The sequence below is a fragment of the Sinocyclocheilus anshuiensis genome, unplaced genomic scaffold (assembly GCF_001515605.1).
Source record: "Sinocyclocheilus anshuiensis isolate Anshui unplaced genomic scaffold, SAMN03320099.WGS_v1.1 scaffold1754, whole genome shotgun sequence".
Classification (NCBI taxonomy): domain Eukaryota; kingdom Metazoa; phylum Chordata; class Actinopteri; order Cypriniformes; family Cyprinidae; genus Sinocyclocheilus; species Sinocyclocheilus anshuiensis.
Window position 1 is genome coordinate 249,530 of NW_015546144.1, and position 26,103 is coordinate 275,632.

General features: G+C 35.9%; 2 protein-coding genes and 1 pseudogene across 2 annotated transcripts; 1 reads left to right on the forward strand and 2 right to left on the reverse strand.

The window, feature by feature from the left end:
- Positions 1 to 3,134: 3,134 nt before the first annotated feature.
- Positions 3,135 to 6,303, reverse strand: LOC107701218 (uncharacterized). The gene is made up of 5 exons (XM_016503178.1): positions 6,300 to 6,303; positions 5,896 to 6,222; positions 5,516 to 5,683; positions 4,236 to 4,279; positions 3,135 to 4,134 (listed from the first exon to the last, which is right to left on the reverse strand). Exons 1-5 carry the CDS (start codon positions 6,301 to 6,303, stop codon positions 3,913 to 3,915), a joined length of 765 nt encoding a protein of 254 aa, XP_016358664.1. The 3' UTR covers positions 3,135 to 3,912.
- A 2,323-nt stretch (positions 6,304 to 8,626) lies between these two features.
- Positions 8,627 to 14,063, forward strand: LOC107701222 (tctex1 domain-containing protein 2-like). Its single transcript, XM_016503181.1, is given in 6 exon segments — positions 8,627 to 8,684; positions 8,687 to 8,762; positions 8,940 to 9,073; positions 13,266 to 13,335; positions 13,843 to 13,906; positions 13,982 to 14,063. Coding segments are annotated over 6 exon segments (450 nt in total). The 3' UTR covers positions 14,030 to 14,063.
- A 7,862-nt stretch (positions 14,064 to 21,925) lies between these two features.
- LOC107701219 (neuromedin-U receptor 1-like) lies at positions 21,926 to 25,117 on the reverse strand (annotated as a pseudogene).
- Positions 25,118 to 26,103: the final 986 nt, after the last annotated feature.

A 26,103-nucleotide genomic window follows, 5' to 3' on the forward strand; every position in this document is an offset into this window, starting at 1 on the left:
TTCCAGGTTTTAAATATTTTTGTCAGTTATACATCAGCAGTGTTTAGTAAATTGCGTAACTATTTGTCTCATATGTGGTATAATTGAAATTCAGAAGCATAGATCGCAAATACATTTACATTACATTTACACAGCCATTCTATGCAGTGAATATCCAAAGCTAAATGATATGACAGTATATAATTTTTTTTAGAAAGAAAAATGTAAAAGGGAAAAATAGGAAGAATCAACTGTGTGAATATCTTGTACTGATGTAATCCATAAAAAAGTAACTGTAATCTGATTATGCACATTTTAAAATGTAATGTAATCCAATTACAAGTACTTCGTTTTTGGGTTACACATTATTTTAAGGTGTCCTTGTTACAGTGTAATTATAAATTTAAGTACTGAGTAACACTAATTAACTACATGCACTTACTATATGCATAGGGTTAGGATTAGGGTTTGGTTTAGGGTTACTTGCATGTAATTATGTATAATTAATTGTAACTACAATAGTAAGTATACATTTAACTTGTAACAAGGACACCTTAAAATAATGTTTTACCAATTTTTGGAATCTGATTTTGTAATCCACAATACATGTATTCAATTACTACCCAAAAATAAGGTTTAGCATGATTATAAAAGTATTTAACATTTGTTAATGTTATAACCCACCAAATATCCTGTCCTGGATGCTGATTGGTCAATGCAGCCTTTCAGTCGTGTTATATTCCTCAATGTATACTGACCTCTTATTACTCAAGTGTTATTTTACTTGTATAGTGACGCTTTGTTAAGGACTATGCTATCGATTTGACAGAAATGACATTGTCGGATGAGAAGAAAAACTTGAACTGAACTGAGCCGGATAATGACACTATTGTAGCGCTGCTTTAAAGAGTCTTTTTCAGAATTGATTAACTACAGCTATATAAATAAATCTTTTGCTCTTAGGTTTTAGAATTCCACTAAAATCTAATATTCACTAATATTTAGAATGTTTTTACTTTTTCAAATGTTTTATGAATGATTCAGGTGATTGTGAAAATACTCACTTTGTTACTACTGCATAACATACTACGTATATAATTGCTTAATTTTTGTAATAAAGACCTACCTTAACGTTAGTAGCAGGACGCAGTCTCGAGGCCGTCAATGGAAAATGAGACGCATGGTGGCAGCTATGATAAATGCTTAACCAGCACTACGGTTTTGTTGACTGAAAGGAAACATTTCACTATAAACAGAAAATAAGTGAAACTTACGTGTCAATATAGGTCGGCCCACTGTTTTTTTTTTTTTAATAGGCCATATCGCGTTTCTCATTAGATATTCAGGACAAGCCTGTGTGGGTGCTGGAAACTCTTCGCCATGCAGCTTAGAGTCATGGTTCTCTTAGTGCTTGCATATTTTGCGGTTTGAAATGTTAGGTTTTGATGCTCGCAGAAATTTCTGAGAGAAAGACGTTTTTATTTTCTCGGTTCTCGGTTTAAAACGCAGTATACATGACTCCATCAACACTCCTACTGCCAACACATGCAGCCACATCTGAGGTTATCTTCGTGGCCGTGCTCATATGAACCTTCACACAGAAGTAAACAAAATCAAATGCTCTCTGGCGTGTGTAAAGTGCATCTGTTGCTTTTAGTGTTAAATCAGGATGCTTGTGTTTAAAAATGACAGGCTGTGTCATATCGTTTTTTTAACGGTGTTTAACATTTTTACAAATTTTATGAGACTCCTTCTTGGCTATACATTCATATGTAGTACAGAACTCATTCAAGTACAATATTTACACACATAGTGCAATAATCAGCATACACAATTTACATAATACACAAACTGCTGACTTACATTTTAAGATACATAGTGTTAGGATACACAGAAGCATTTTAGTAGCGCATAAGAAAATGATAACAGGAGAACGACAAAATCAAAACTCATCTTCACATTTTCTGAAGAAAACGTGAGTGGTGTCTGTGAATGCAAAACTCGCCGCCACACTCTCAAGTCTCTGGTCTGGAAATGACTCAGGTCCCTCCATGAATGCAAGTCCTGGGGATTTTTGGCCAGTTTTATCAAGTCTTATTTTTAATAAATGTAATAGCACACAAACCTCTCCTCATAAGCCCCACAGTTTGAGGTATTATTCTTGTGTATAACACAGATGGAGCAAGTATGAGAAATAATATGCTTGTGGTTGCAACATGGGCTTATTGGAAAAAATGTGCCTCTATATTTTTGCAAAACTCCACAAACGTACCTATGCATACACCTCGCTGCAGTTTCCAGTTGCAATGAACACTAGTGACAGTAAAACACCTTTCATTCCTTTTCATACAAATTATGATTAAAGGGTCAGATTATAGATTTTTCACGCAGTTTTACTAGTGATACTATGACCTCAAAACACTTTCACCATAGTGCATGAATTGTAATTTGTGATGCATTTGCATCACATATTTTAATTAGCTCCATATGTATGGTGTATGTCACATAGTAAATTTGCTCAGTAGCGCACCCGGTACAGCATTGCACTTGCTCAGGTACAAGTCCTGTGATGCACAAGTCATGATAAAAGTGCTCAAAGACTTGTAGTAGCAACATAAAATAGCACGCTTGCTTCAGCAAATGCATTTTTACCTCATGTTTGCTTTTGTTAGGTGTAGCAGTACGATATTTTCAAATGTGCAGTAATGGGTAGTAACTGATTACATGTAATCTGGATTATGTAATCAGATTCCAAAATTTAAGTACTTGTAACTAGATTATATTACATGTGAAATATACATAATCAGATTACAGTTACTTTTTGATTACATATTATTCGCACAATAGCAATAAATAATTCATAATTTGTTGATTCGCCCTAATTCCTCTTTTTCATTTCACAGCCTACCATTATTGCAGATTATGGGCCAGATTTACTAAACCACCTTTTGGTGTTAAAAAACTACTGTCAGGATTTACTAGATGCAGTGAAAAATTAGCACTGAGAAGGCGTGGACAGTCATTTTTGCGACTGACCTTATGGCATATGCATTTGTAGGAGTTTACCTTTCAAGTGCAAAATTTATGAGGAGAGTATTTAAATGAATCACGCAACATGATTTACTAAGTATTTGCATGATTATTTACGGTCTGTGTTCTTTAATATGTGCATTGTCAATAAATCACCTGCAGAACTTTCCACTCCCATCTGCGCTTTTATGGGATTACGCTCTCACGCTGATTTGCCCAGTTTAGTAAATCTGGTCCTATATTACCTTAAATGTGTAATGTAATGGATTATGTCACTATAGTTATAACTACTAATTTTGTCATGTAATTTGTAATCAGTTGATAATCTACCCAGCACTGCAAATGCGGTAGAGCATTAACCTTTTAGCGCCACACACCAGACATTTAATTCACGGACTGCTGCGATTCACATTCAACAACCAACTCAACAAAATGTTGCCAAATTCACGTTCATCTGTTTTAGATTGAATTGAACGTCCTTTTTTTTGCACCTCCATTTACTGGACATTTCACTTGGAAAGTGTTGTGAAATGTGAAACAAACCAACATGCTATCATTTTGCAGGCTAGGCACGTTCTTTCCAATGAGCCTGGGTTGCATAATACTGTACAAATATATTCAAGTACCTCAGGTTTCTTTATGGGGGCTTCTGTGGTTAGCACCTCACTATGACTCAGTGTTAAACTCTGTGGCACGTTTACAGTATCAGTATGAACTCGTTAACAGTGAGAAGATGACTTACAGTATGTGGCAGATTGTGATCATGTAATTATTATCAAAAATTCTTAAGATTTCTACTCACTCTGCATAACTCCCAAATAGTATATATTAGGTTTACATGAGCAAACGTTAAAACAGACTCACTTTAGTGGACAATACATGGTTTTATGAGTTTTATGACTATCACTTAATAGCAGGTACTTGCTGTTTATTTCTCATCCGCCCACTCGGTGGCTGTTTTTGCTGAGGGAAAATGATGGCAGCATATTCCACTCCGTCCTGGGCCTTTGATGTCGCCTCGGCAAGTTTTACTCTGTCATCTCTTTCAGGTCTGTTTTGAAAGTCTAACTCCCCATACTCCACACAGCTGACAAACACAGCCCCGGATGTCCCACACTGCCCCTGCTAACAGCCCAGGCCGTAACGTACAAAACGTGAAGAAAACAAAGCTGAAATGTAATAAGTTTGAAAGTGTAATTTAATGAAATAAAGAGGCTATGGCATACCAGTTGTGTTGATCGGTTGCTGTGAACTGGTGGGTTTTCTGCATCTGAGAATCAGTACAGTTACAATCAGCACACAATTTTTTTTAACACATTAAAAATTGAGTAGCTTTTTATTTTTATTTTTTCTGCGTCTTTGTCATGAAGATGTGTGGGGGACTTCTTGCTCTTTTAGTAAATCTGCACATTTACTTATTTGAATTAAAGTACTTTAGTTTAATTTAATATTTATGTTTTTTAAATGTCCTTTTCAGACATTTTGACTATATTTTTTCCCCTCTATTTTAGATTTGATTTGTAACACAATGTGATACAATGTGTGTTTTTTTTTAAATACGGTGTATCAAATGTGTCTACTACCATATTTGTTTTCCCTTTTAAAAGCAATGAACTACTCCATGAATCGTTTTATTTGATGTTTTACAGTAATGAACGATCGTTAAATGTCAACCCTGTTACCGTGGTTTTGAAAGCTACCGGAAATTAAGAAGTGGACATTTGTAGAAATCTAAAAAGCATCTAGTTTAACGATTTTGAGCACAAGGCTTGTAAATATTAATCTGTAAATCTTAAACCCTGTTACTTTTCTGAAAGCATTACTATATACTAACATTCACTACCATTCAAAAGTTTAGAGTTCATAAGATTTTTAAGCGTTTTTGAAAGAAGTCTCTTCTGCTCATCAAGGCTGCATTTATTTGATCAAAATATATTGTGACATATTATTGCAATTTAAAATAACTTCTTTCTATGTGAATATATTTTAAGATGTAATTTATTCCGGTGATTTCAAAGCTGAATTTTCAGCATCATTACTCCAGTCTTCAGTGTCACATGATCCTCCAGAAATGACTCTAATATGCTGATTTGCTGCTCATGAAACATTTTAATTATTAGTTTTTGCTGCTTCGTACTTTTGTGGCAACCATTATGGATTTTTTTTCTGGACAATTTATTTGGAATAGAAATCTTGTGTAACATTATTGATGTCTTTACTTTCAATTATGATCAACTGAATGCGTCCTTGCGGAATAAAAGTATTGATTTTTTTCTAAAAACATCTTACTGATCCCAAACTTTTGAACAGTAGTGTATAATAATAAAAGTTCTGAATTTAGCATAAGATGGCACAATATAATTCAATACCACTTAAAAACATATGTCTAATGTACAAAATAAAAAAAATAAAAAACATATCTTTAAGATCACCCATATCTTTAAGTTTCATAGCATAAAATATAAGAAAATTGATTCAAAATTTCAATGCAACAATTCTACATTACCTGGTTTTCTTGGATAGGTCCTAAAAAGCCAGCACAATATGCCCACAAAAAGACATATAAATATTATGACTGATGCACTGAAGAAAATGAAGAATGGTTTTTGTTCCGATAGCTCCAGTTTAGGTGAATTAGTCACTACATTTTCATGCACAGCTGTGGTTGTAGTTTCTGAAAGAAAAATCACTTTGTTTTTAAAATGGTATGCAACACTTGTTTAATCGTATTAATATTACTATAAATAAAACATTCATTTTACTCATGTAAAAATGCAAACCGACAATTACAATAGCACAGCACATAATATATACGAGTATTTCACTCAAAAAAAAAAAAAAAAAATTGGATTCTGTATAACACTGAGGTTTTAAGAGAAAACATACCTGTTGTTGTATTGCTTAATGTGACTTTAATATAAATTCTATTGCTCTCAATAAGAGGGATAGCACCTTCCGAATACACTGCAACATGATATGTTCCTTCATCTTCCAGTGTGAGATTTGTGATGTGTAGTGTGACAGTACAGTTTTCCACATCACTGAGTGCAAACTTTTCTTTACAAGGGCTGATTTGTTTGCAACTTCCTATCTTGTTCTTATCTTTGTACAGACTAGGTTTATCAGAGATTTTGATGATAACAGGGTCTTGTAAAGTAAATTTAACAGTGATGTTTTCTTCCGATGTACCATTGACTTCATGCGTTGACTCCGCTGAAATAAAAACGACACTTGGTCACTTCAACAGAAAGCTTATAATAGACAGTTTAATGGCAGGTTCATCAATGAACTCATCTTTTTTTTTTTTTTTCAAAAATAACAACTTCCTATCTTGTTCTTATCTTTGTACAGACTAGGTTTATCAGAGATTTTGATGATAACAGGGTCTTGTAAAGTAAATTTAACAGTGATGTTTTCTTCCGATGTACCATTGACTTCATGCGTTGACTCCGCTGAAATAAAAACGACACTTGGTCACTTCAACAGAAAGCTTATAATAGACAGTTTAATGGCAGGTTCATCAATGAACTCATCTTTTTTTTTTTTTTGCAAATATAATCAACAAATCAGCTTTTTTTGGTAGCCAAGATTTCAAACTTTGTGTCTATAAAAAAAAATAAAAAATCACCTTACATCATGAAAACGGCAATCTCAAACAGTCTGTGTCATGATGTTTCTTTTTAGCGTTACATAAACCTACTCGCTGTTATCTCATTGATGGTATGATACAGGCATGAAACTCTTCAAAAGAAGAAAGGGCTGCTGTTTTGCAGATCTCGTTCACATTTTCCGTGAGTCAAAGGAAATTTCTTGGTACTTCAATTGTCTCGTTTTTTTTTTTTGTACAATATTACAAATCCTTTCAGTAAAAGTGGCTCAAAATGTTTTGAACACTTAAAAACGCTTAGTGTAAAGGCACAATTGTTCATCAGATTTATGGTTCAAAATGAAGAAAAATTTGATATGTGATGCAATAAAACTCACTCTTTTTTAAGCATTTGTGAGTGCACAAAAGCGTTCAGATTTGTTATATCGTCCCTTAATGTGAGAAACATTTCGTAAAGTTGAAGTGAAAATACCGTACAAATCAACAGCCAGGAACAAAAACTCAACAGAGAGGAAATACAAAACCCCAAAACGGCTGTGACCTCTTTTACTCACCGTTAAGGATCAAGTACAACATGAATGAAAAAAGTAAGAGTTTCTTCTTGAGGTCACACTTCATGCTGCAGAAGGAACGGAGCAAGTGAACCGGAGATGCAAACGTCTTCCCGTTTCTGCTGATTTATGCTTTGCACTAACATGCTGTTTAGAAGAAAACCTACGTCTTTCAGGGGGAGGTACAGACAGGAACTCAATGTCATTACACTTGTAGAAGCAGTTTTTTTTTGTTTTTTTTCCTTTTGTTCACTTTCAGATCTCTAGAAACCAAAAAGTAGATGTGGCATTTCCAAAAAGAAAAGAATCAATAAATAAAAAAAATATGATTATTATTAAGAATAATAACACAATCTAAAAAGATGTCATTTTTATAATAAACGGCATATTTTTAAAAAGGTGGTCTGTAGCATATTTGTGATGTGACTGTGGATCCTACATTTCATCTCTCATCACATGCTCACACATCATCTCACCACAAGACCACCGACAGACCACCTTGAGTTTCACAATCCCACAGAGGAAGTGTTTGGGTGACTTTATAGCAGACGTGTGTACGTGTAAACGGCCACAAAACAGACTTAACGTTACAGCTTACCGACGGCATGGAATTATAACGTTTAAAGGGGGCATATGATGCGATTTCAAGTTTTCCTTTCTCTTTGGAGTGTTACAAGCTCTTGGTGCATAAAGAAGATCTGTAAAAAGACCCTTTCGGGTTTGAACTGATGGTAAAACTAACGACATTATTAACTGTCTTGATATTTACTTTGAAAGATGAAGCTCGCGATTATGGTAAGGGGCGTTACATTTCCGACGCGTGCTTGCGGTGTTCGGCCAATCACAATGCACTGGGTCAGCTGGCCAATCAGAGCAGACTGCGCTTGTCAAAGGAGGGACTTTGTAGAAAACGACGTGTTTGAGAGAGGCGGGGCATAGAGGACCTACAATAATGTACAGTATTTGAAAAATAATGTGTTTTTTGAACATTAAAGCATGTCAACATATTCTGTTACACCAAATACACAAAATAATGATCTTTAAAAAAGCATCATATGACCCCTTTAAAACATCTTCAAACAAAATAAAGCCTACCCAAACCTAACATTTATGGAAAATTCCCTTGCTCTAAGATCACAGTTGAACTTTTCAGATAAAACCTACCTTCATTGGGCCTATATCAGCTCACCCTAATGCCAGTTTGGTTTTACTGTTTGATAACTAATTTATGTCCTCCAGACTCGATATGAATTTATTTAGGCTATTTCTAGAAACCAGACTTAAGTCGACGCGAATGTATAAACGTGTTGTTACCACTGATCTATGTGATAACCAATGTTTTTATGTCTGAATGTACTTTCTTCCGAACGCGCTGAGGACGTTTAAATCCGCGCCTCGTGGTTTGAAGCGAACGCAGCACCCGTTGCTTATGACGCCATGACGTTAGACCGTTCCCCGGATGAAACCGAGTTGTTATGACAACCACGGTAAAGCTGTAAAGCGAAAGTACCGCTGCACACATTAAACGTCTGAAGCGTTTCATTCATGGACGCGGGAGCGAACACGTACCTCATTAGACCGAATTATAAAGACAAGTAAGACGACCTTCTTCTTGTTTAAGCGTTTTGCGATTAACTTAGCCGGCTAAAATAGCAGCTAGCGAAGCTTAAGGCTGGATTTGAGTGCTTCTGAACTGCATTTATGAAGAAGTGTTTACGTAAACATCTGCTGAACTTTATATAAATACCGTTTGCGTTAATTTCCCCCCGTAGGTTCAAGGCAGGAGCGGCGAAAGAGTGCATTCGAGAAATCCTGAGGGAGCAGCTGTATGGAGTGCAGTACGATCCCGAGGAGGTTCCCACATTATCCAGAGCTTTAGCAGACTCGATTAAACACAAGCTGCGAGGTGAGAGGCGCGGACACTGCGCTGTTTCTGACTGACAGGTGTGCAGTACTAGAGTGACTCTACTTCATTATTAAAATGTTGTTTACTCAGGCAACGTTACGAAACAGCTGTTAACATAAGAAGTCGTTTAACTGCGTTTAAAACGGGCCGCTACTCCGTTTATTCCTCTTATAATTTTTTTCGTTAATGAAAACGAGGCTGTGACGGATGGACTGGTCACTGGGTTAATTAATTGTGTTGCTATGTCATGTCTCATTTTAACAAGACATTTTTTTCCCCTGAGGTTCTTTACTTTATTTTTTAGTAATGTTTTTGGAAATACATATCCAAATATTGAGTTAATGTTAAAAACTGTCCTGCTATTATCCTGGTTTTCATTTATCTATCTATCTATCTATCTATCTATCTATCTATTAGGGCTGTGTATCACCAGCAAAGTCACGATACGATACGTATCACGATACATGACTGCACTGAATTTCACCTCAGCAGAATTTTGTAAAACAGTTTCTAATATGTTAAAAAAATTATTTACATTGCTGGTAGGTTATTATTGCACAAATTAACACACTCTCTACAATAAAAAAAAAACTAACGCGCTGTAGGGGTCATATGATGCTTTTTTAAAGATCATTATTTTATGTATTTGGTGTAACAGAATATGTTGACATGCTTTAATGTTCAAAAAACACATTATTTTTCAAATACTGTACATTTTAAACTAGTAACAAAACATACTTGGTCGCTGATTCAGAAGCGCCAGATTGTCATAGCAAAGTCAGAATTGACCCTTTTTTTTTTTGTAGAAAAAAAAAGCTAAATGAAAATTAAGCGTGGTCCACAGCTGCACACGTGCCACAATATCGATACAGGGCCAGCTGTATCGATACTCGTATCGTCAAATCTCTGTGACAATTCTATCTATCTATCTATCTATCTATCTATCTATCTATCTATCTATCTATCTCTGTTACTTCAGACGTGGTGAAATTTGGAATACATTTGGAGGACAAAAGTGTAGACTTTATGAATACTTTATTTAGGGATGTGCGCAACGATTAATTTGACTGTCGTTTAAACGAAAGTTTTGTATCCGACTAGTCTAAAAGCAAGAAACCCCCCAAAAAGAAAAACCCCTCTGTGCGTGCGTGTAGTATATATAATAGCCTATATTTGAAATACTTAATCTATGAATCACACTGTCAAATCCCTCAATGAATTCCGCTTGCCGCACACTTGCCTCGTGTTATCATCATTTCATTTTAGGCGGTCATTAAAAATAAATAAAAGAAGAGCATACACTCAACGTCGGCCAAAGCATAGTTTATTTATTCAAATCAGCTGGGGAAATGCAGAACAATGGAAAATCAATCAATAGCCTGACAGAATTCTTAATCTTCATATAACGTTAGCCAACATATTAAAACACAAGTCAAAAACAATAGGAAGGTTTATCAACAAATAGCATTAAAACGGCTTTTAAAAACGTACTTTGTGTAGGTTATATCGTCTAAAAACAAAACAATGCAACAATGCCCATTTTACTTACTCAGACCATGCGTTATTTGTTCAGTGAAATTATCAACGTGGCCTGGTGAAAGACGGGACCTGAGGCGATTAACAATAAAATTCCTGCACTTGAAAAAACGCGCTCGGCAGGAACTGAAGTCGCAGGCACGCAGAGATAACGAAAAGCAAGCCGATAGAGTTTCCGAAAGCGCCTGGACATCCCGCACCACCACCGAAGTGGGTGTTCATTAGAGGAATAGACGGCGCGGATGGGATCGCAGCACCGGTGTAGCGCCGAAATTTGCACCCTGCCAGATTATGCACCCCCTAGTATTGGTAGGTTTAGGATTGGGGGTGGGGTTAGGCAATCAAGTAGTGACTTCAACGAGGGGGTGCATAATCTGGCAGGGGTGCAGAATTCGGCACAACACCGGCACCACCGTCAACCCCAGGAGGTTAAAATGATGGTAATTTGAATGATAAAATCATGTTTTTGTTTTTATTTTTTTCTTCTGTCGTGTAATCGACTATTGTTTTCAGTGTCGACTAGTAGGAGATGCACTGTTTAGTCGACTAGACCCGCACATCCCTATGAAAATATTTTAGATTCAAATGCAAAGTTTTGAAAGTGTTAAAAGTTATGAGAATTTATAAAGCCGGGAACACCCTACAGTCAAACTAAAATTTATTCAGACACCTTCAACATTTCTCACATTATCACAGTTTATTCGCTATAGATTAGAAAATGGTAATAAAATATGACAAAAACTCAAGAGTTAAACTGTGTCAGAACAAATTCATCTTGATAATGTCAGATAACTTTGATAGAAAGGTATGTAATGGATTACAATCAATCAAAAATTATTCAGACAACTGTTAGTATGACAATATTTACACAACTATCAATGCTTTGTTGGGCCACCCTTAAGGCCCGTTTACACCAAGCATGATAACTATAAAGATAACGATAAAGAAATAGTTCTAAAAATCGTTCTCAATATTAAACAACAGCAGAGTCCACACCACAGCAATAACGATAAAGGCACAGAGAAACAATATCACTGAAATCACTTTCAAAACGATTTTTTCCCAGCTGATGAATGATACAAACTTGTACACCCAATCAGAATCCATCCTGCTATAACGAGCTCGAGAATTTAAAGCGTGCGCTTACAGACGATATCGTCTGCTGGTATCGTTATCGTTCTTGGTGTGAACGGGGCTTTAGCCTCAATGACAGCCTGTAGTCTCCTGGGCATGCTGTCAACCAGGTTCATGCAAACCTGAACTTTAATATTTTCGCAGACTCGCTGCAGCAGGTTCTTCAGTTCCTGTTGGTTTTTTGGCACTTCATCCAGGCAGCGACGTTCCATCACCTCCCAGAGATGCTCAATCGGGTTTAGATCTGGACTTTGTGGTGGCCAGTTTAATACTTTAATCCTCTTCTGCTTAAAGAAATCACCAACCTTCTTTGCAGTGTGTTTGGGATCGTTCTCATGCTGAAAGATGTAATGATGGCCAATGAGCTTCCTGGCTGATGGCATCATCTGACTCTGGAGAATTTCCACATACATTTCAGAGTTCATAGTTCCATCAATGAAATGTATTTGACCTAGTCCACTAGCTGCCATACACACCCACACCATAACATTGCCCCCACTGTGCTTTACAGTAGGGGTAAGACACTGGGGTTTCAAGGCTTGTCCTTTGGTTCTCCACACTTTAGTTTTGCCAGCACTGCCAAACATGTTATGTCTTACAAGTCTGTCTGTTCTGGGTGTTGTCTTTTTCTTTCTTCCACGACCAGGCAAATTGTTCACCTCACCAGTCTCTCTAAATTTCTTCACAATGGAAAAAGATTGTCCCTCTAGGCATATCTAATCTATTTATCGATCTAATTCTATATTTCTGATTGAAATGCCCTCCTTGTAGAAGTTGACTACCTTTCCTCTCAAATCAGTGGATATTTCACTGGTTTTGGCCATCCTTCTGTTAGACGGTCTCACAAATGAATTTGGTTGAATAGCTGTCAGCTGTTAAATTTAAAGGGGTCATATGATGTTGCTAAAAAGAACATTATTTTGTGTATTTGGCACACAATTAGATACCAATACCAATTTGGATAAGCCAATTACCAAGCGATGCTTCATTTTGTTCAGTCTGTGATGTAAAAAGGTCGCATTAGCAATTAAAGAAAAAACTCGTATCAAAACATGGTCAGGTCAAAGTGTCTGAATAATTCTTGGTCCCAAATTTTTGATCAGTTTTACTGGTAGTCCGCTGTATGAAGAATTTTTGGATATAATATGTCACAGTTGAATACAAATGAACTATAGTGTCCTGCACCCACTAGTAAAAAAATATCAAAAATTATATCTGGTGTCTGAATAATTTTTGGTTTGACTGTATATATGTATTTAATTGTAACCTGTATCTTACTTTTTGTTTCTCTGTTGTAGTATATATTATTAATAAGTATATCTCAGTCTGTAAGGACTTACAGTTTTATTTTGTTCTATTAAAGTTGAAGAAAAAAAAGAAGTCCACGGCCGGATTTCAGCAGTCAGTGTCGGAAACTAAGAAAAATTATTTTACATACAATTGAACATGGAAACTTTTTTTTTTTTGGCTAAGCTTTGGTTTTGATTGATACTTGAGTGACAGCAGGCTGTTGTATTTTCAGACGTGGGCTTTGACAGATACAAGCTCATCGTGCAGGTGGTCGTTGGAGAGCAGCGTGGAGAAGGAGTCAAGTAAGCGCAATACTTCTTAGGAAAATGAATGAATTGTGAAATCAGGATGGTTTCAAACAGACCTCTAGCGCTTGTGCAGTAGACCCATGACCACAGACATTTTCACGTGCAAGACGTGTCCTCAGATGTCTAGCTGTGACCTTTGGGTTGTTGTCACGTATCTGAGGTTTCTACTGATCTTTCTAGGACACCCACATCGAGTAAGATACAGTCTGACTCACTGTGGGCTCAGGATGTGAAACTAATACAGGGCATCTGATACTGAGAGCTGTTTGTATTGCAGATCTGACTTAAAATACCATAAAAACAACTGCAGTGTAAAAAAATGTGTTGTTAGTTATATAAGACTCACCATTTTATTTTACTTTTTAATTTCACATTACATATTAAAATGAATTATATTTAAATATCGGATTTCATTTAAAAATTTGTTTTTTACGTATTTGGGTGATTATAGTTATTCTATAAAATAAAATCAACTTTTTTTCACTGCATATGTTTTCACAGGATGGCTGCACGCTGCTTCTGGGATGCAGATACAGACAGCTATGCTCAAGATATATTTATGAATGTAAGTGAGGAATTATTTTTACATTAATGTGACTTTCATCCCTTACTTTATCGTTTTATGTTCTTTTTCTAACAGGACAGCTTGTTCTGTGTGGCCGCTGCGTTTGGTGTGTATTATTACTGAAGACACACAGGAGATGTGCTGAGGACCAAACATTCGCAGATGTGATATTTAATACCATCACAATTTTTTTGTATCAATCGCATCCATGTTTGTTTGTCTGAATACCTCGCTGTATGATTTTTCCAGCCCGGTCTCATGAAAGTGCATATAAATAGTACGCCAAATAAAAACGAAAACTCGTGGTATTGATACACAAAAATGGACTTTGGCGTGCATATGATACATATGTGTGTGGCGTGCATATAATACGCAGTTTTCGCGTACATATGATACGCATCTACCCCACAACCTTAAACCTACCCATCGCGTAGCATATACACGCCAAAGTCCATTTTTGCGTATCAATACCACGAGTTTTCATTTTTATTTGGCGTACTATTTATACGCACTTTCATGAGATCGGGTTGGATTTTTCCTACATTGCCGTCTTTTGTCAAAGTAGTTATTTTCATCTTAATATTTATATAAAATACATAAATTTTTGTCACTATCATTCTGTATTAGTTGGTCAAGCAGTTTAAATATAATATTTTCACTTTTCACACATATTAATTTGATATGATTGACCGTGATATTGTTTTGTTATATTATTAAAACAAATTCTAAAAATTTGAATTATATTATTTAATATCAATTATATGTGACCCTGGACCACAAAACCAGTCATATGTATCAATTTTAATGTAAATAAGCTTGAATAAATAAGCTTTCCATTGATGTATGGTTTGTTAGGATCGGACAATATTTGGCCGAGATACAACTATTTGAAAATCTGGAATCTGAGAGTGCAAAAAAATCAAAATATTGAGAAAATCGCCTTTAAAGTTGTCCAAATGAAGTTCTTAGCAATGCATATTACTAATCAAAAATTAAGTTTTGATATATTTACAGTAGGAAATGTACAAAATATCTTCATGGAACATGATGTTTACTTAATGTCCTAATGATGTTTGGCGTAAAAGAAAAATCGATAATTTTGACCCATACAATGGCTATTGCTACAAATATACCCCAGCGACTTATGACTGGTTTTGTGGTCCAGGGTCACATATTATCATCTAACAACATATTATAATAGCTTTAACATGCGCTTGCATGGATATACATGCCGCATTAATTAAAATAACGATATCATAATGGCTAAATGTGTAAGGGGGCCCCCTACTGATTTTTTATGTGACTTACAAAAGTTTGGCTGTCATTTCTGAATTTCAGTCACTGTTGATGAGATGTAATTGTGTGATGAGACTGGTGTCCTTTTCCCTGCCCATCGGTCACTGGCCTTTTGTTTTGCAGCTGTCTGTGTTGCTGAGTAGCAGTCAGTGTGATCGCTGGACTGACAGTGATGAACTAGCATAGAAAGCCCACGGGTGTGAAAAAAACAACCACAGAGGAAAACAGATCATACTCTCACAAACTAACCATAAACACTAAGAGAGGACACTGAAAATTGCACTTAAGTGGTCAGATATCAGAAACATGCTAAAAGGCCAGTATTCTTGCAAATGGATCCTTGTTAAAGGAAGGTTTAAATTGTTTAAATGAAGGATTCTTAATTGTTTTAGATATTGAACATTTTGAATAGTTAATAAATAGCCCTGCATCATGTTTGATGAATGGAATCCAGTACTTGTTTCTTGCTCATTTTTGGGTGCTGATTTTGAAAATAGTGCCCATTTTGCTCAAGCACGTCAGACTTTCTCACAATATATGATTTGCTCTTAGCATTTTTGCTTTTGACAAATACAGAGTTCTGGCATGAAACTCTAGATGGCGCAGTCCGATAGGTCTAACTCAATCTGACCTAATGAAATCATTATCACATGGCACAGCTGATTGGTTCTCTCCTGTATCGGTAGCCAATGAGCTCGCTGCTCAACATTCAAATATATGACTAGTGCTTGCCGTAGCAGTTGCAAAATGTACAAAATATCTTCATGGAACATGATGTTTACTTAATGTCCTAATGATGTTTGGCGTAAAAGAAAAATCGATAATTTTGACCCATACAATGGCTATTGCTACAAATATACCCCAGCGACTTATGACTGGTTTTGTGGTCCAGGGTCACATATTATCATCTAACAACATATTATAATAGCTTTAACATGCGCTTGCATGGATATACATGCCGCATTAATTAAAATAACGATATCATAATGGCTAAATGTGTAAGGGGGCCCCCTACTGATTTTTTATGTGACTTACAAAAGTTTGGCTGTCATTTCTGAATTTCAGTCACTGTTGATGAGATGTAATTGTGTGATGAGACTGGTGTCCTTTTCCCTGCCCATCGGTCACTGGCCTTTTGTTTTGCAGCTGTCTGTGTTGCTGAGTAGCAGTCAGTGTGATCGCTGGACTGACAGTGATGAACTAGCATAGAAAGCCCACGGGTGTGAAAAAAACAACCACAGAGGAAAACAGATCATACTCTCACAAACTAACCATAAACACTAAGAGAGGACACTGAAAATTGCACTTAAGTGGTCAGATATCAGAAACATGCTAAAAGGCCAGTATTCTTGCAAATGGATCCTTGTTAAAGGAAGGTTTAAATTGTTTAAATGAAGGATTCTTAATTGTTTTAGATATTGAACATTTTGAATAGTTAATAAATAGCCCTGCATCATGTTTGATGAATGGAATCCAGTACTTGTTTCTTGCTCATTTTTGGGTGCTGATTTTGAAAATAGTGCCCATTTTGCTCAAGCACGTCAGACTTTCTCACAATATATGATTTGCTCTTAGCATTTTTGCTTTTGACAAATACAGAGTTCTGGCATGAAACTCTAGATGGCGCAGTCCGATAGGTCTAACTCAATCTGACCTAATGAAATCATTATCACATGGCACAGCTGATTGGTTCTCTCCTGTATCGGTAGCCAATGAGCTCGCTGCTCAACATTCAAATATATGACTAGTGCTTGCCGTAGCAGTTGCAGCACGCTTCAGAAACCCTTAAAAACCTATCTTTAAGGTTAAAAAGCCTTGTATTATCATTTAATCTGCAGAAAAAATGCCAAAGAAATGATTTCTGTCTTCCTCTGAGCCAAATTACAACTATTTGTTCATTTCTCAGCCCATTTTCACATGTATGAATGATTATGCAGAAATTCATATTTTATGCCTAGTCCTGATTTCCACTTCCTTTGCAGATTGTAAGTTAAATGATACATTAATTTATTTTTGTCCATAAAACCAAAACTTTGAGATTATTAAAAATAAATAAATAAATAAAAATAAGTACATGTTTTTATTGATATTTTTGAATTCAGCACCCTCAAATTAGGTAATATTAAGCCTTTTTTTGCGAATCAGTTAAAAAAAAAAATATTATTATATATTTTTTTTAAGATGCAGGGCTGTTATTAAATGTCAAAGCCAGTAAGCCATCACTAGAAGTAAAATAAAAAAAGAAGTAGCCATAAATAAAATAAAATAATAAAATAAAATAAAATAAATAATAAACAGATTTTTTTTTAGGATGCAGGGCCTGTCAAAGCCAGTAAAAATAACTAGAATTAAAATTAGAAAAGAGAAGCAGCCAAAAAAGAAGAAAAAAACCCCTAACCAAAATAAATATATAAATAGGCCTAATAAAATAAAATTAAAAAAAAATATATAAAAAAATAAAGAAATATTTTTGCTGGCTGATGTGTTGACACACAAAGTTTACTTTTGAAGGCTAGACCTATTAAGACAGTCTTGAGTATGATACAGTTGTAAGAGAGGGTCATACATTCAGGCAACACAAACCCCGGCTACCCATTTATTAGTGTATGGAAAACAAAATGATTTCTCCTATAGATTTGGCATGTTGAGATGTTGTATGTTATCTTACAATGGTAACTGTGATTTGTTTGCCCCTTATACCCTCCATACTTTTATCTATGCTGGGAAAAAATATATTTTTAATAAAAATTGCATCAAAGGCTTTGATCAGAGATAATGCGCTAAGATTAAAGGCAGCCAGAATTGTGAATAAACCTTCTGAAGCACAATTATTATTCACGTAGGAGTACAGGATATTTCTTTGTGGCTTTTAGCGTCTCTTCAATAAAATTCTCAGGGACGAAAAATAACCCATATATCTGTCTTTCCAGACTCTATTTACCTTACCTTAGTGAACATTGTCATTATCCATCCATCTTCCCTTTAGATCCTGACTTTCACCAAGGCCACTTTTATGCATTTCATAAAGAAGGAAGCTGCCAGCACATTTATGTTATTATGGATGTGCTTGTGTTACTGTAGATATCAACAAACTGTGGTTTGCAGAGCAATATATTTTATTTACAAAGCTTGTCACAAGAAGAGATAGCTGTATGTCATTTCAGTTCAGTTTCACAGTCAGTAAAACAATAGCAGCGGGAAAAAAGCCTGCAATCAACAAAAACAAACAAAAATGTTACTGAACAAGAGAAAACTTTTTTTAAAGCAAGCAAAGTAAACTGCACACATCAGGTGTCGAATAATAAAAAAGGAATGCCTAGAAATCTCTTTGTAATGAATTCTTGCAATCAGCTGTTGTCAGTTTTGAAACATTATTATTATTATTTATTATATTATACATAAAGCTGCTTTTTTAGAGAGAGCCATGGTCAGAATTATATTGGCACCCTAAAAAATATTATCAAAGAGGATTGTGAAAATAAATCTGTATTGTTTATTCTGATATTTTATTTAAAAAAAGTCAATAAAAATAAAATAAATAAAAAAATAACAAAAATCTAACTTTTCAACAAAACCACATTATGAAAATATTTTTTTTCCTCTAATACACATTGGCCACAATTATTTGTAGTCCTAGAAATTATTATGAGTAAAATCTCTGAAGATCTATATTCCCATTCATATTTAAATTTTGTTAGAACACCATGGTGACTAGGAACATTAAATTATCCAGCCATGACTTTTTGTTTCACAGGAATTTAAATATGAGGAACACAAAGGTCATATTCTCTTTGCCATCCATCACTATGAAAAAAAAAAGTTCTGTTGTGCAGCAACAGATTGTTGAGCTTTACAAAATATGAAGTCAAGAAAATAGCAAAAAAGTCACACACACACACACACACACACACACACACACACACACACACACACACACACACACACACAAAAAAGAGCTAAAGCCTTGGACATTTCCATTTCCACTATTAGAACAATAATTAAGGAGTTCCAGTTAACAAGAAATGTTACAAATCTGCCTACAGTATATTGTCTGTCTATATTGTCTTAATGCAATGTGAGGAGGATAGCTTGAGTGGCCAAAGACTCTCCAAGGATCACAGCTGGAGAATTGCAGAACATGGTTAAGTCTTGGGGTCAGAAAGCCTTATAACGGGCCGTGGTTGGATCTTCAAACAGAACAATGATCCAATAGGACCATCAAAATCAACACAACAAATGAGTCACTGAGCTCAGAAACGATGGTTCTGCCATGGCCATCCCAGTTCCCTGACCTGAACCCTATAGAAGACTGAAGAGGAAAGAGTACCAACATGGAGCTGGGAATCTGAAGGGTCTGGAGAGATTCTGGATGAAGGAATGATTTCTGATCTCTTGTCAGGTGTTCTCCAAACTCATGAGGAATTATAGGACAGACTCATAGCTGATAATTGGCAAAAGGAGTTTGCAAAAAGTATTGAATAAAAGGGTGCCATTAATTGTGGCCAATGAGTATTAGAGAGAAAAACAAAACCTTTCTTAATGAGATTTCCCTTCCATCTTACTTGGTTGAAAGATTTTAAGGTTCCTTTTTTTTTGAATAAAAGATCAAAATGATTAACAGTGCTGATTTATTTTCACATGCTTCTTTGTTCATATCTACAAAGGGTACCACTAATTTTGATATACTGTATAAAGACTGGAAACACACGTTAATATGAAGTTAAACCTACCTCCTGGTAGGTTTAATTTAAGCCTCAGTTTAGTCCTGAAGTAGCTCTAGTCTTCCTCCAGGAAATCAGCCTATTAAAATGTGGACTACACTATGTCTGAGACTATTTAAAACCGTGACAGAGAAAGCAGATTTCTGTTAATTTGGTTTAAAGGGCCATTTTAGTCTAGGACTATTCTTAATCTCTGTCCGGAAAACCACCCCATAATGTCTCTGACTGTATTAGTGATGGGGATTTTCAATGACTCTTTCTGCAGGTCACATCTTACACCAGTAGGTGGCAGCAAGTGACTGTCTTTTTAATGAATTATTCATTCATTTAACTGATTCTTGCAAAGCGCTAATTCATTCTAGGACCAAAATAAGTGCATTTCTGTCATGACAACTCTTGGAGAGTTTAGCATGGTAATGTACATGGCAGTGTTAACATGTTTTGTCTCGGCGGAATAGATCTGCTCCACTTCTGCAGAGTAAGTACCGAGACTTGCTACTGCCAATACATCCACAACATGCTGCTGTGAGCATGTAAGAAATACTGCTGCTGCACATACAACATATATGAAATAACCCACATGTATAACACATGAAATCACCCTGTAGCAGATCTATACAGGTGGAGCTGGGGAGGTGGAGGGTTTCTGAAGCGCGCTGCAACTGCTACAGCAAGAAATGGCCAAGTATTTGAATGTTGAGGAGTAAGCTCATTGGCTACTGATTAGGGCTGCACGATAAAGCACATGCAATATTTAACGCGCATCTTCTCAGTAAAGCCGATTCTGCTTGTCAGTGAACAACGGCTCTGTGTAGTAAATGCTGCTCCATGTGAAAGCCCGCACGTGATAGAGATTTACCGCTGATTACAGAACCGGCTTTACTGAGAAGATGTGCGTTAAATATTGCATGCGATTTATCGTGCAGCCCTACTACTGATGCAAAAGAAACCAATTAGCTGCTCCGTGTGAATCATGATGTGATTATATCAGATTGAGTTAGAGCCTATCGGCCTGCGCCATCTAGAGTTTCATGACAGAACTTTGTATTTATATATGCACTGTCGTCCATGGAAGAACTGTATATCAGTCCATTCCTCCAGGTAACTGAAACTGATGCTAGTTATATGACTCTCGTATCACACTACAGACTCGCTGTCTCTTGTTTCACAATGCAAATGACACCGTCTTCCAGATGTTGATTGTAGTGAAGATTACTACAGTGAAATTTTATGAATGATTCATTTAATTATACACTCATCACTTTGTGCAAAAACACATTCTTTCAGTAACAGCACGGCAGTTCTAGTGCTGCATTGTTTGGAACTATTTGCATTGTCGTAGAAGATAAGGTAGCTGTCAATACAAATGGCTTAATATTAACTTTTTGCTTATTAAACCATTTTATAAAAGCAATATCACACTTACAATCGTGCTTTTTCTTGAAATTCCACAAACTTTTGTTGCTGTATATATTCCTAATTAATTTCTTAACTATATTTCTAAACATTATTTGGTAATGCAGGATTTAATGTAAACGGTTGTAGTGTCATGGCACTAATTTGAGAATTACAGATTTTTTAATAAATTTTTTTTATGTAATACAAGATTGAATATAATTTGAGACTCAGCCTTTGACAGCTGTAAGCGAAGAACGATGTCTTGAAATTAATTTTAGTAGATACTGGCAGTCAGTGCAAGAACCTGAATGGTTTTATAATGAGACAATTTCCACAATTTCCATCACTTGTTATGCACTCATTGGAAAATATGCTGATAAACCAACAAAGAGAGAGTTATCGTTGGGAATAAATGGGAGCGTCACAGATTCTTTATGCTTGATTAATCTCAGAAAATCACCAGACCATGTATTTTACCCAAGTGTTTGTATACAATTATCATGTAAGTTTAAATTTATGGTTTTGGATTTATGGATCTTTTCTAAAGCTGCAGAGTTAATTTCAAGCACTGACAATACAATACAATGAATGACAAGTTAATTTCTTAGGAGAAGCTGGTCTTATTTTCCTGGCATTCATCCATATCATAATCTTCTCCTTCCATAGTTACAGTGCCGTTGCAGGGTGGGACATCACTCAGGGTGCTGCGCACAGTAACCCTCGTCATGCTCAGAGAGCGTTTCCTTGGGACAGGATGCCATTTGTGGTGACACATCACCTCTTTAAACATCTCCCTGAAGCGGGTGGACATGAGATTGTAGAGAATCGGATTAATGGCTGAGCTTAAATAGAAGAAGACCCCAGAGATGACATGGACGTATTCATAGACCTGGAAAATCTTCATGTGTTCACTGCTCTTCTGGTCCATGAAACTCCACATGAGTCGATCGGTGTGGAACGGAGCCCAACAGATGCCAAACATGACCACTAGTACAACTGAAGAGAAAATACTGTGTTGCATATAAAATTTGGTCTTAAATGATGTTTAACCCAAAATATTAAGTCAAACTTCCTGTTATTTCATTTTTTCTAGCATGTTTTCTGAACATTACCCTATTGAATATTATTCTGCATTTCACTGTGTAAAGCCTCAGAAATGTATATGTTTTGCCTTGTCACTGATTAATACAAATATAAATTTTCACTCACTTCGAAGAGTGGTGCTGATTGCTGACACATCCAATTTAATGTTAATAACAGCCAGATTGTATATGACTAAGAGTTCTTGAAGAAAGGTGACTATTTTTCACATATTTTCCCAAACCAAACTGTAAAACCCCCAATTTTCCCAGCGCAATTATCTTTGCATTCTCTCACAAAGATATTTGCATTCTCTCACAAAACGTTTGCGTTCTGTCGCAAAACTTTAGCATTCTCTCACAAAGATATTTGCATTCCCTCACAAAACGTTTGCGTTCTGTCGCAAAACTTTAGCATTCTCTCACAAAGATATTTGCATTCCCTCACAAAACGTTTGCGTTCTGTCGCAAAACTTTAGCATTCCCTCGCAAAGATATTTGCATTCCGTCACAAAACTTTTGCGCTCTTTCGCAAAATCAGTTGAGTTCGGACAAACACTTCCTGTTACTTTACAGCTAGCAGTGGTTCATAGTGCCGTATGTTCACAATTACGGAAAAAGGACATGGTGGTTGAAAAAAAATCGGGTTGTGAGAAAAAAATATTTTTCAAATGTTACGCAATTCTTTCGCAGATGTTTTGCATTCACTTGTGAAACTTTGCGTTCCCTCGCAAAACTTTTGCGTTCTCTCTCAAAGATATTTGCATTCTCTCGCAAAACCAGTTGAGTTCGGACAAACACTTCCTGTTTATTATACAGCTTGCAGTTGTTCGTAAAACGCTTAACATGGCTTAAAGAAGATGATAAAAAAAGACCAAATATGCTATATTATATATGTATTGAAAATATGTACTGTGCACATGCAAGCCCATAATATGAGCTGAATTGCACGATAAGCATTTTCTCCCCCATAGAAAAGTGCGCTTAACATGGCTCAATATAAAAAATGATAAAAAGCCCAAATTTTATATTTTATTAAAAATATACACTATGTACAGAAAAGCTAAGAGTTTTTAATAATGTTTTGTCTACAGGGTAGAAAACACCTGAACTTGCGCATTACGTTCTGGGCTCATCTGCTTTTCTGTGCCACATTAAGCATTTTAGAATGTCCCAAAACCATGCCTTGAACTAAGCACTGATTTCTTTATACTTGAGTCCAAGTTCAAAATAAAACTCTATGAACTGCTCCATTGTGAGCATACGGAGCTGTATGAACCACTGCAAGCTGTAAAGTAAACAGGAAATGTTTGTCCGAACTCAACTGGTTTTGTGAGAGAACGCGAACATCTTTGCAAAAGAACGCAAAAGTTTTACGAGAGAATGCAAAACATTTCGAAAATATTTTCCACCACCATGTCCCTTTAGGGGCTCCGTAGAATTCAAACCATCTCATACACATGTTTTTGAACTAATTCATTTTGAAAATGTGTAAAATACTTGCAAATACAGTGCAAGTTACTGAAATGTATGATCTTTCGTGTAATCGCCCAGTGAGTGTTTCAGCCGCGGGAAGACTTTATTAAAACAGCTTGTGACAAACCTTACATTACATTACTTCAGAAAATTCTTTCAATGCCTATTGCTCTTTAGGTAGCTAGAATAAAAGTCGTCACACAGTGAGAATCATACATTGTAAATATGCACTATATTAAAAAATGAATTATATTTTACATAGTTAATTAATGTGTTAGAATAAATCGTTAAAATCAGTTTTTTTATGACAACCTTCCTATATGTCAACAATGGTTTGGAGTATAAACCTAATAATTATATCATTAGAAAGCAGAGATTGCAGTCTATTCAGTGCATAAAACTCAAGATGTGTTTCAAAACGACTCGAAGGGTCACATAAGTTAAGAATACGCTTAATGTGTATATGATGTGTGTAATATGATCTAAAACAGCCAAGGCACTGTTATACATGAGAATTCAGTTATTGGCCAGCTGGCCTACTTACACAACATTTTAGTGACCTGCTGGCGACGGGTTTTCTGCTGCTGACTGCGCACATTAGAGGAGCTGTCTTGTCCCAGACTGGCTTTTACCTCCAGGACCTGCAACATCTTTTCGTGTTTTAGCTGCATGCCGATGAGCAAATACAACACGCTGATGGTCAACATGGGCAGGAGGAAAAACAGCAGAGTGGTGATTTGGATGATCAGGTTGTACATCCAACGTGGCTTGACCAGCATGCAGGTGGCAGAGGTGGACATGGCACCTACTCCTTTCCCTTTGGGAAGAGGGAGGGTGAAGATACCATGGAGGCTGGTGTTGGGAATGGCGCACAAAACAGACACACTCCACACGCTCAAGATCACCCGCTTGGCATGGGTGCGCGTCACTACGTATTTGGCCCTGAGTGGATGGACCACAGCTATGTAGCGCTCCACGCTCAGCGCTGTTACATTCAGAATAGAGGCGAAGCAAACCGTCTCAAAGAGGAAGGTCTTAAAGTAGCAGCCACCTTTGCCGAAAAGGAACGGATAGTTACTCCACATTTCGTAGAGCTCCAAAGGCATTCCCAGCAGAAGCACAAGTAAGTTGATTTATACACAAAGCACATAAGCTGTAGGCACCAGTTGGTCACTGTTATTATTGCACAATTCATTCCCTGAGGTGAATCTGATGAGGTTAATCTTCCATTGGCAACTCATGCAAGCAAGCAGATGTGACTATTTCTTCAAGGCTGTAATTTGCCCTAAAAAATGAAACATACTTTTATAAAGAAAAGAGGAGGAGAGATTAAATATCCGTAACAGAATATGGTATGATATATGGTCTAGTAGAGCATAAGTTGAGGTAGATTTTTATCCCTAAGAAAATTTTAATTTTAATAGAATTTATTTAAAGAAAGAGCAGTTTGTTCAGTAAAGATACATTTCTTTAAGCTTGCATGATTATATTAGCATGCTCATTTCCAAGCCAAAGCGGCTGGTATACAGCCACTTTAATACATAATTTTTTAAAGAAAGAAGATGTTAGGATCAGCACATACAGTATATATTCTTGTGATTGATTATTATGCTTGTGAAAATGAAGTACACTATAGAATACTTTTAAATGTAATATCAAATAACACAGAACAGTTAAAACTATAATTTACTTTAATCATTTACTTGTGCAAAATTAATAATTAATAATTAATTTAATGTACTTTAGTATGGTAGTCAGCATACAGTCAAACAGTCAAAATAAGTGTACTTCTTTAAAGCACAACAATTATTTGCAAGTACAAAATTTGAAGTACACTGCAAGTGCACATTCAATACAATTAAGCACACAAGGATATATATATATATATATATATATATACATTTCTGTCATGACAACTCTCGGAGGGATTGGCATGGTAATGTACATGACAATGTTAATTGATGTTAATGTCAAGTCAAGTCAAGTCACCTTTATTTATATAGCGCTTTTAACAATACAGATTGTGTCAAAGCAACTGAACAGCATTAATTAGGAAAATAGTGTGTCAATAATGCAAAATGACAATAGTAAACACAAATTTTTCAGTTAAAGGCAGTTCATCATTGAATTCAGTGATGTCATCATCCAGCTCAGTTATTAGTTATCAGTTATACATACTCAAAATGTATTTGGTCTTGGCGGAATAGATCTGCTATGCTGCTGCTGC

What these genes read in the sequence shown, in the direction of transcription:
- LOC107701218 (XM_016503178.1), bottom strand. An exon ending in ATTAAGCAATACAACAACAG is followed by an intron (nt 5,684 to 5,895) that starts GTATGTTTTCTC and finishes TTTTTCTTTCAG; the next exon opens with AAACTACAACCACAGCTGTG. An exon ending in GCAACCGATCAACACAACTG is followed by an intron (nt 4,135 to 4,235) that starts GTATGCCATAGC and finishes CTGGGCTGTTAG; the next exon opens with CAGGGGCAGTGTGGGACATC.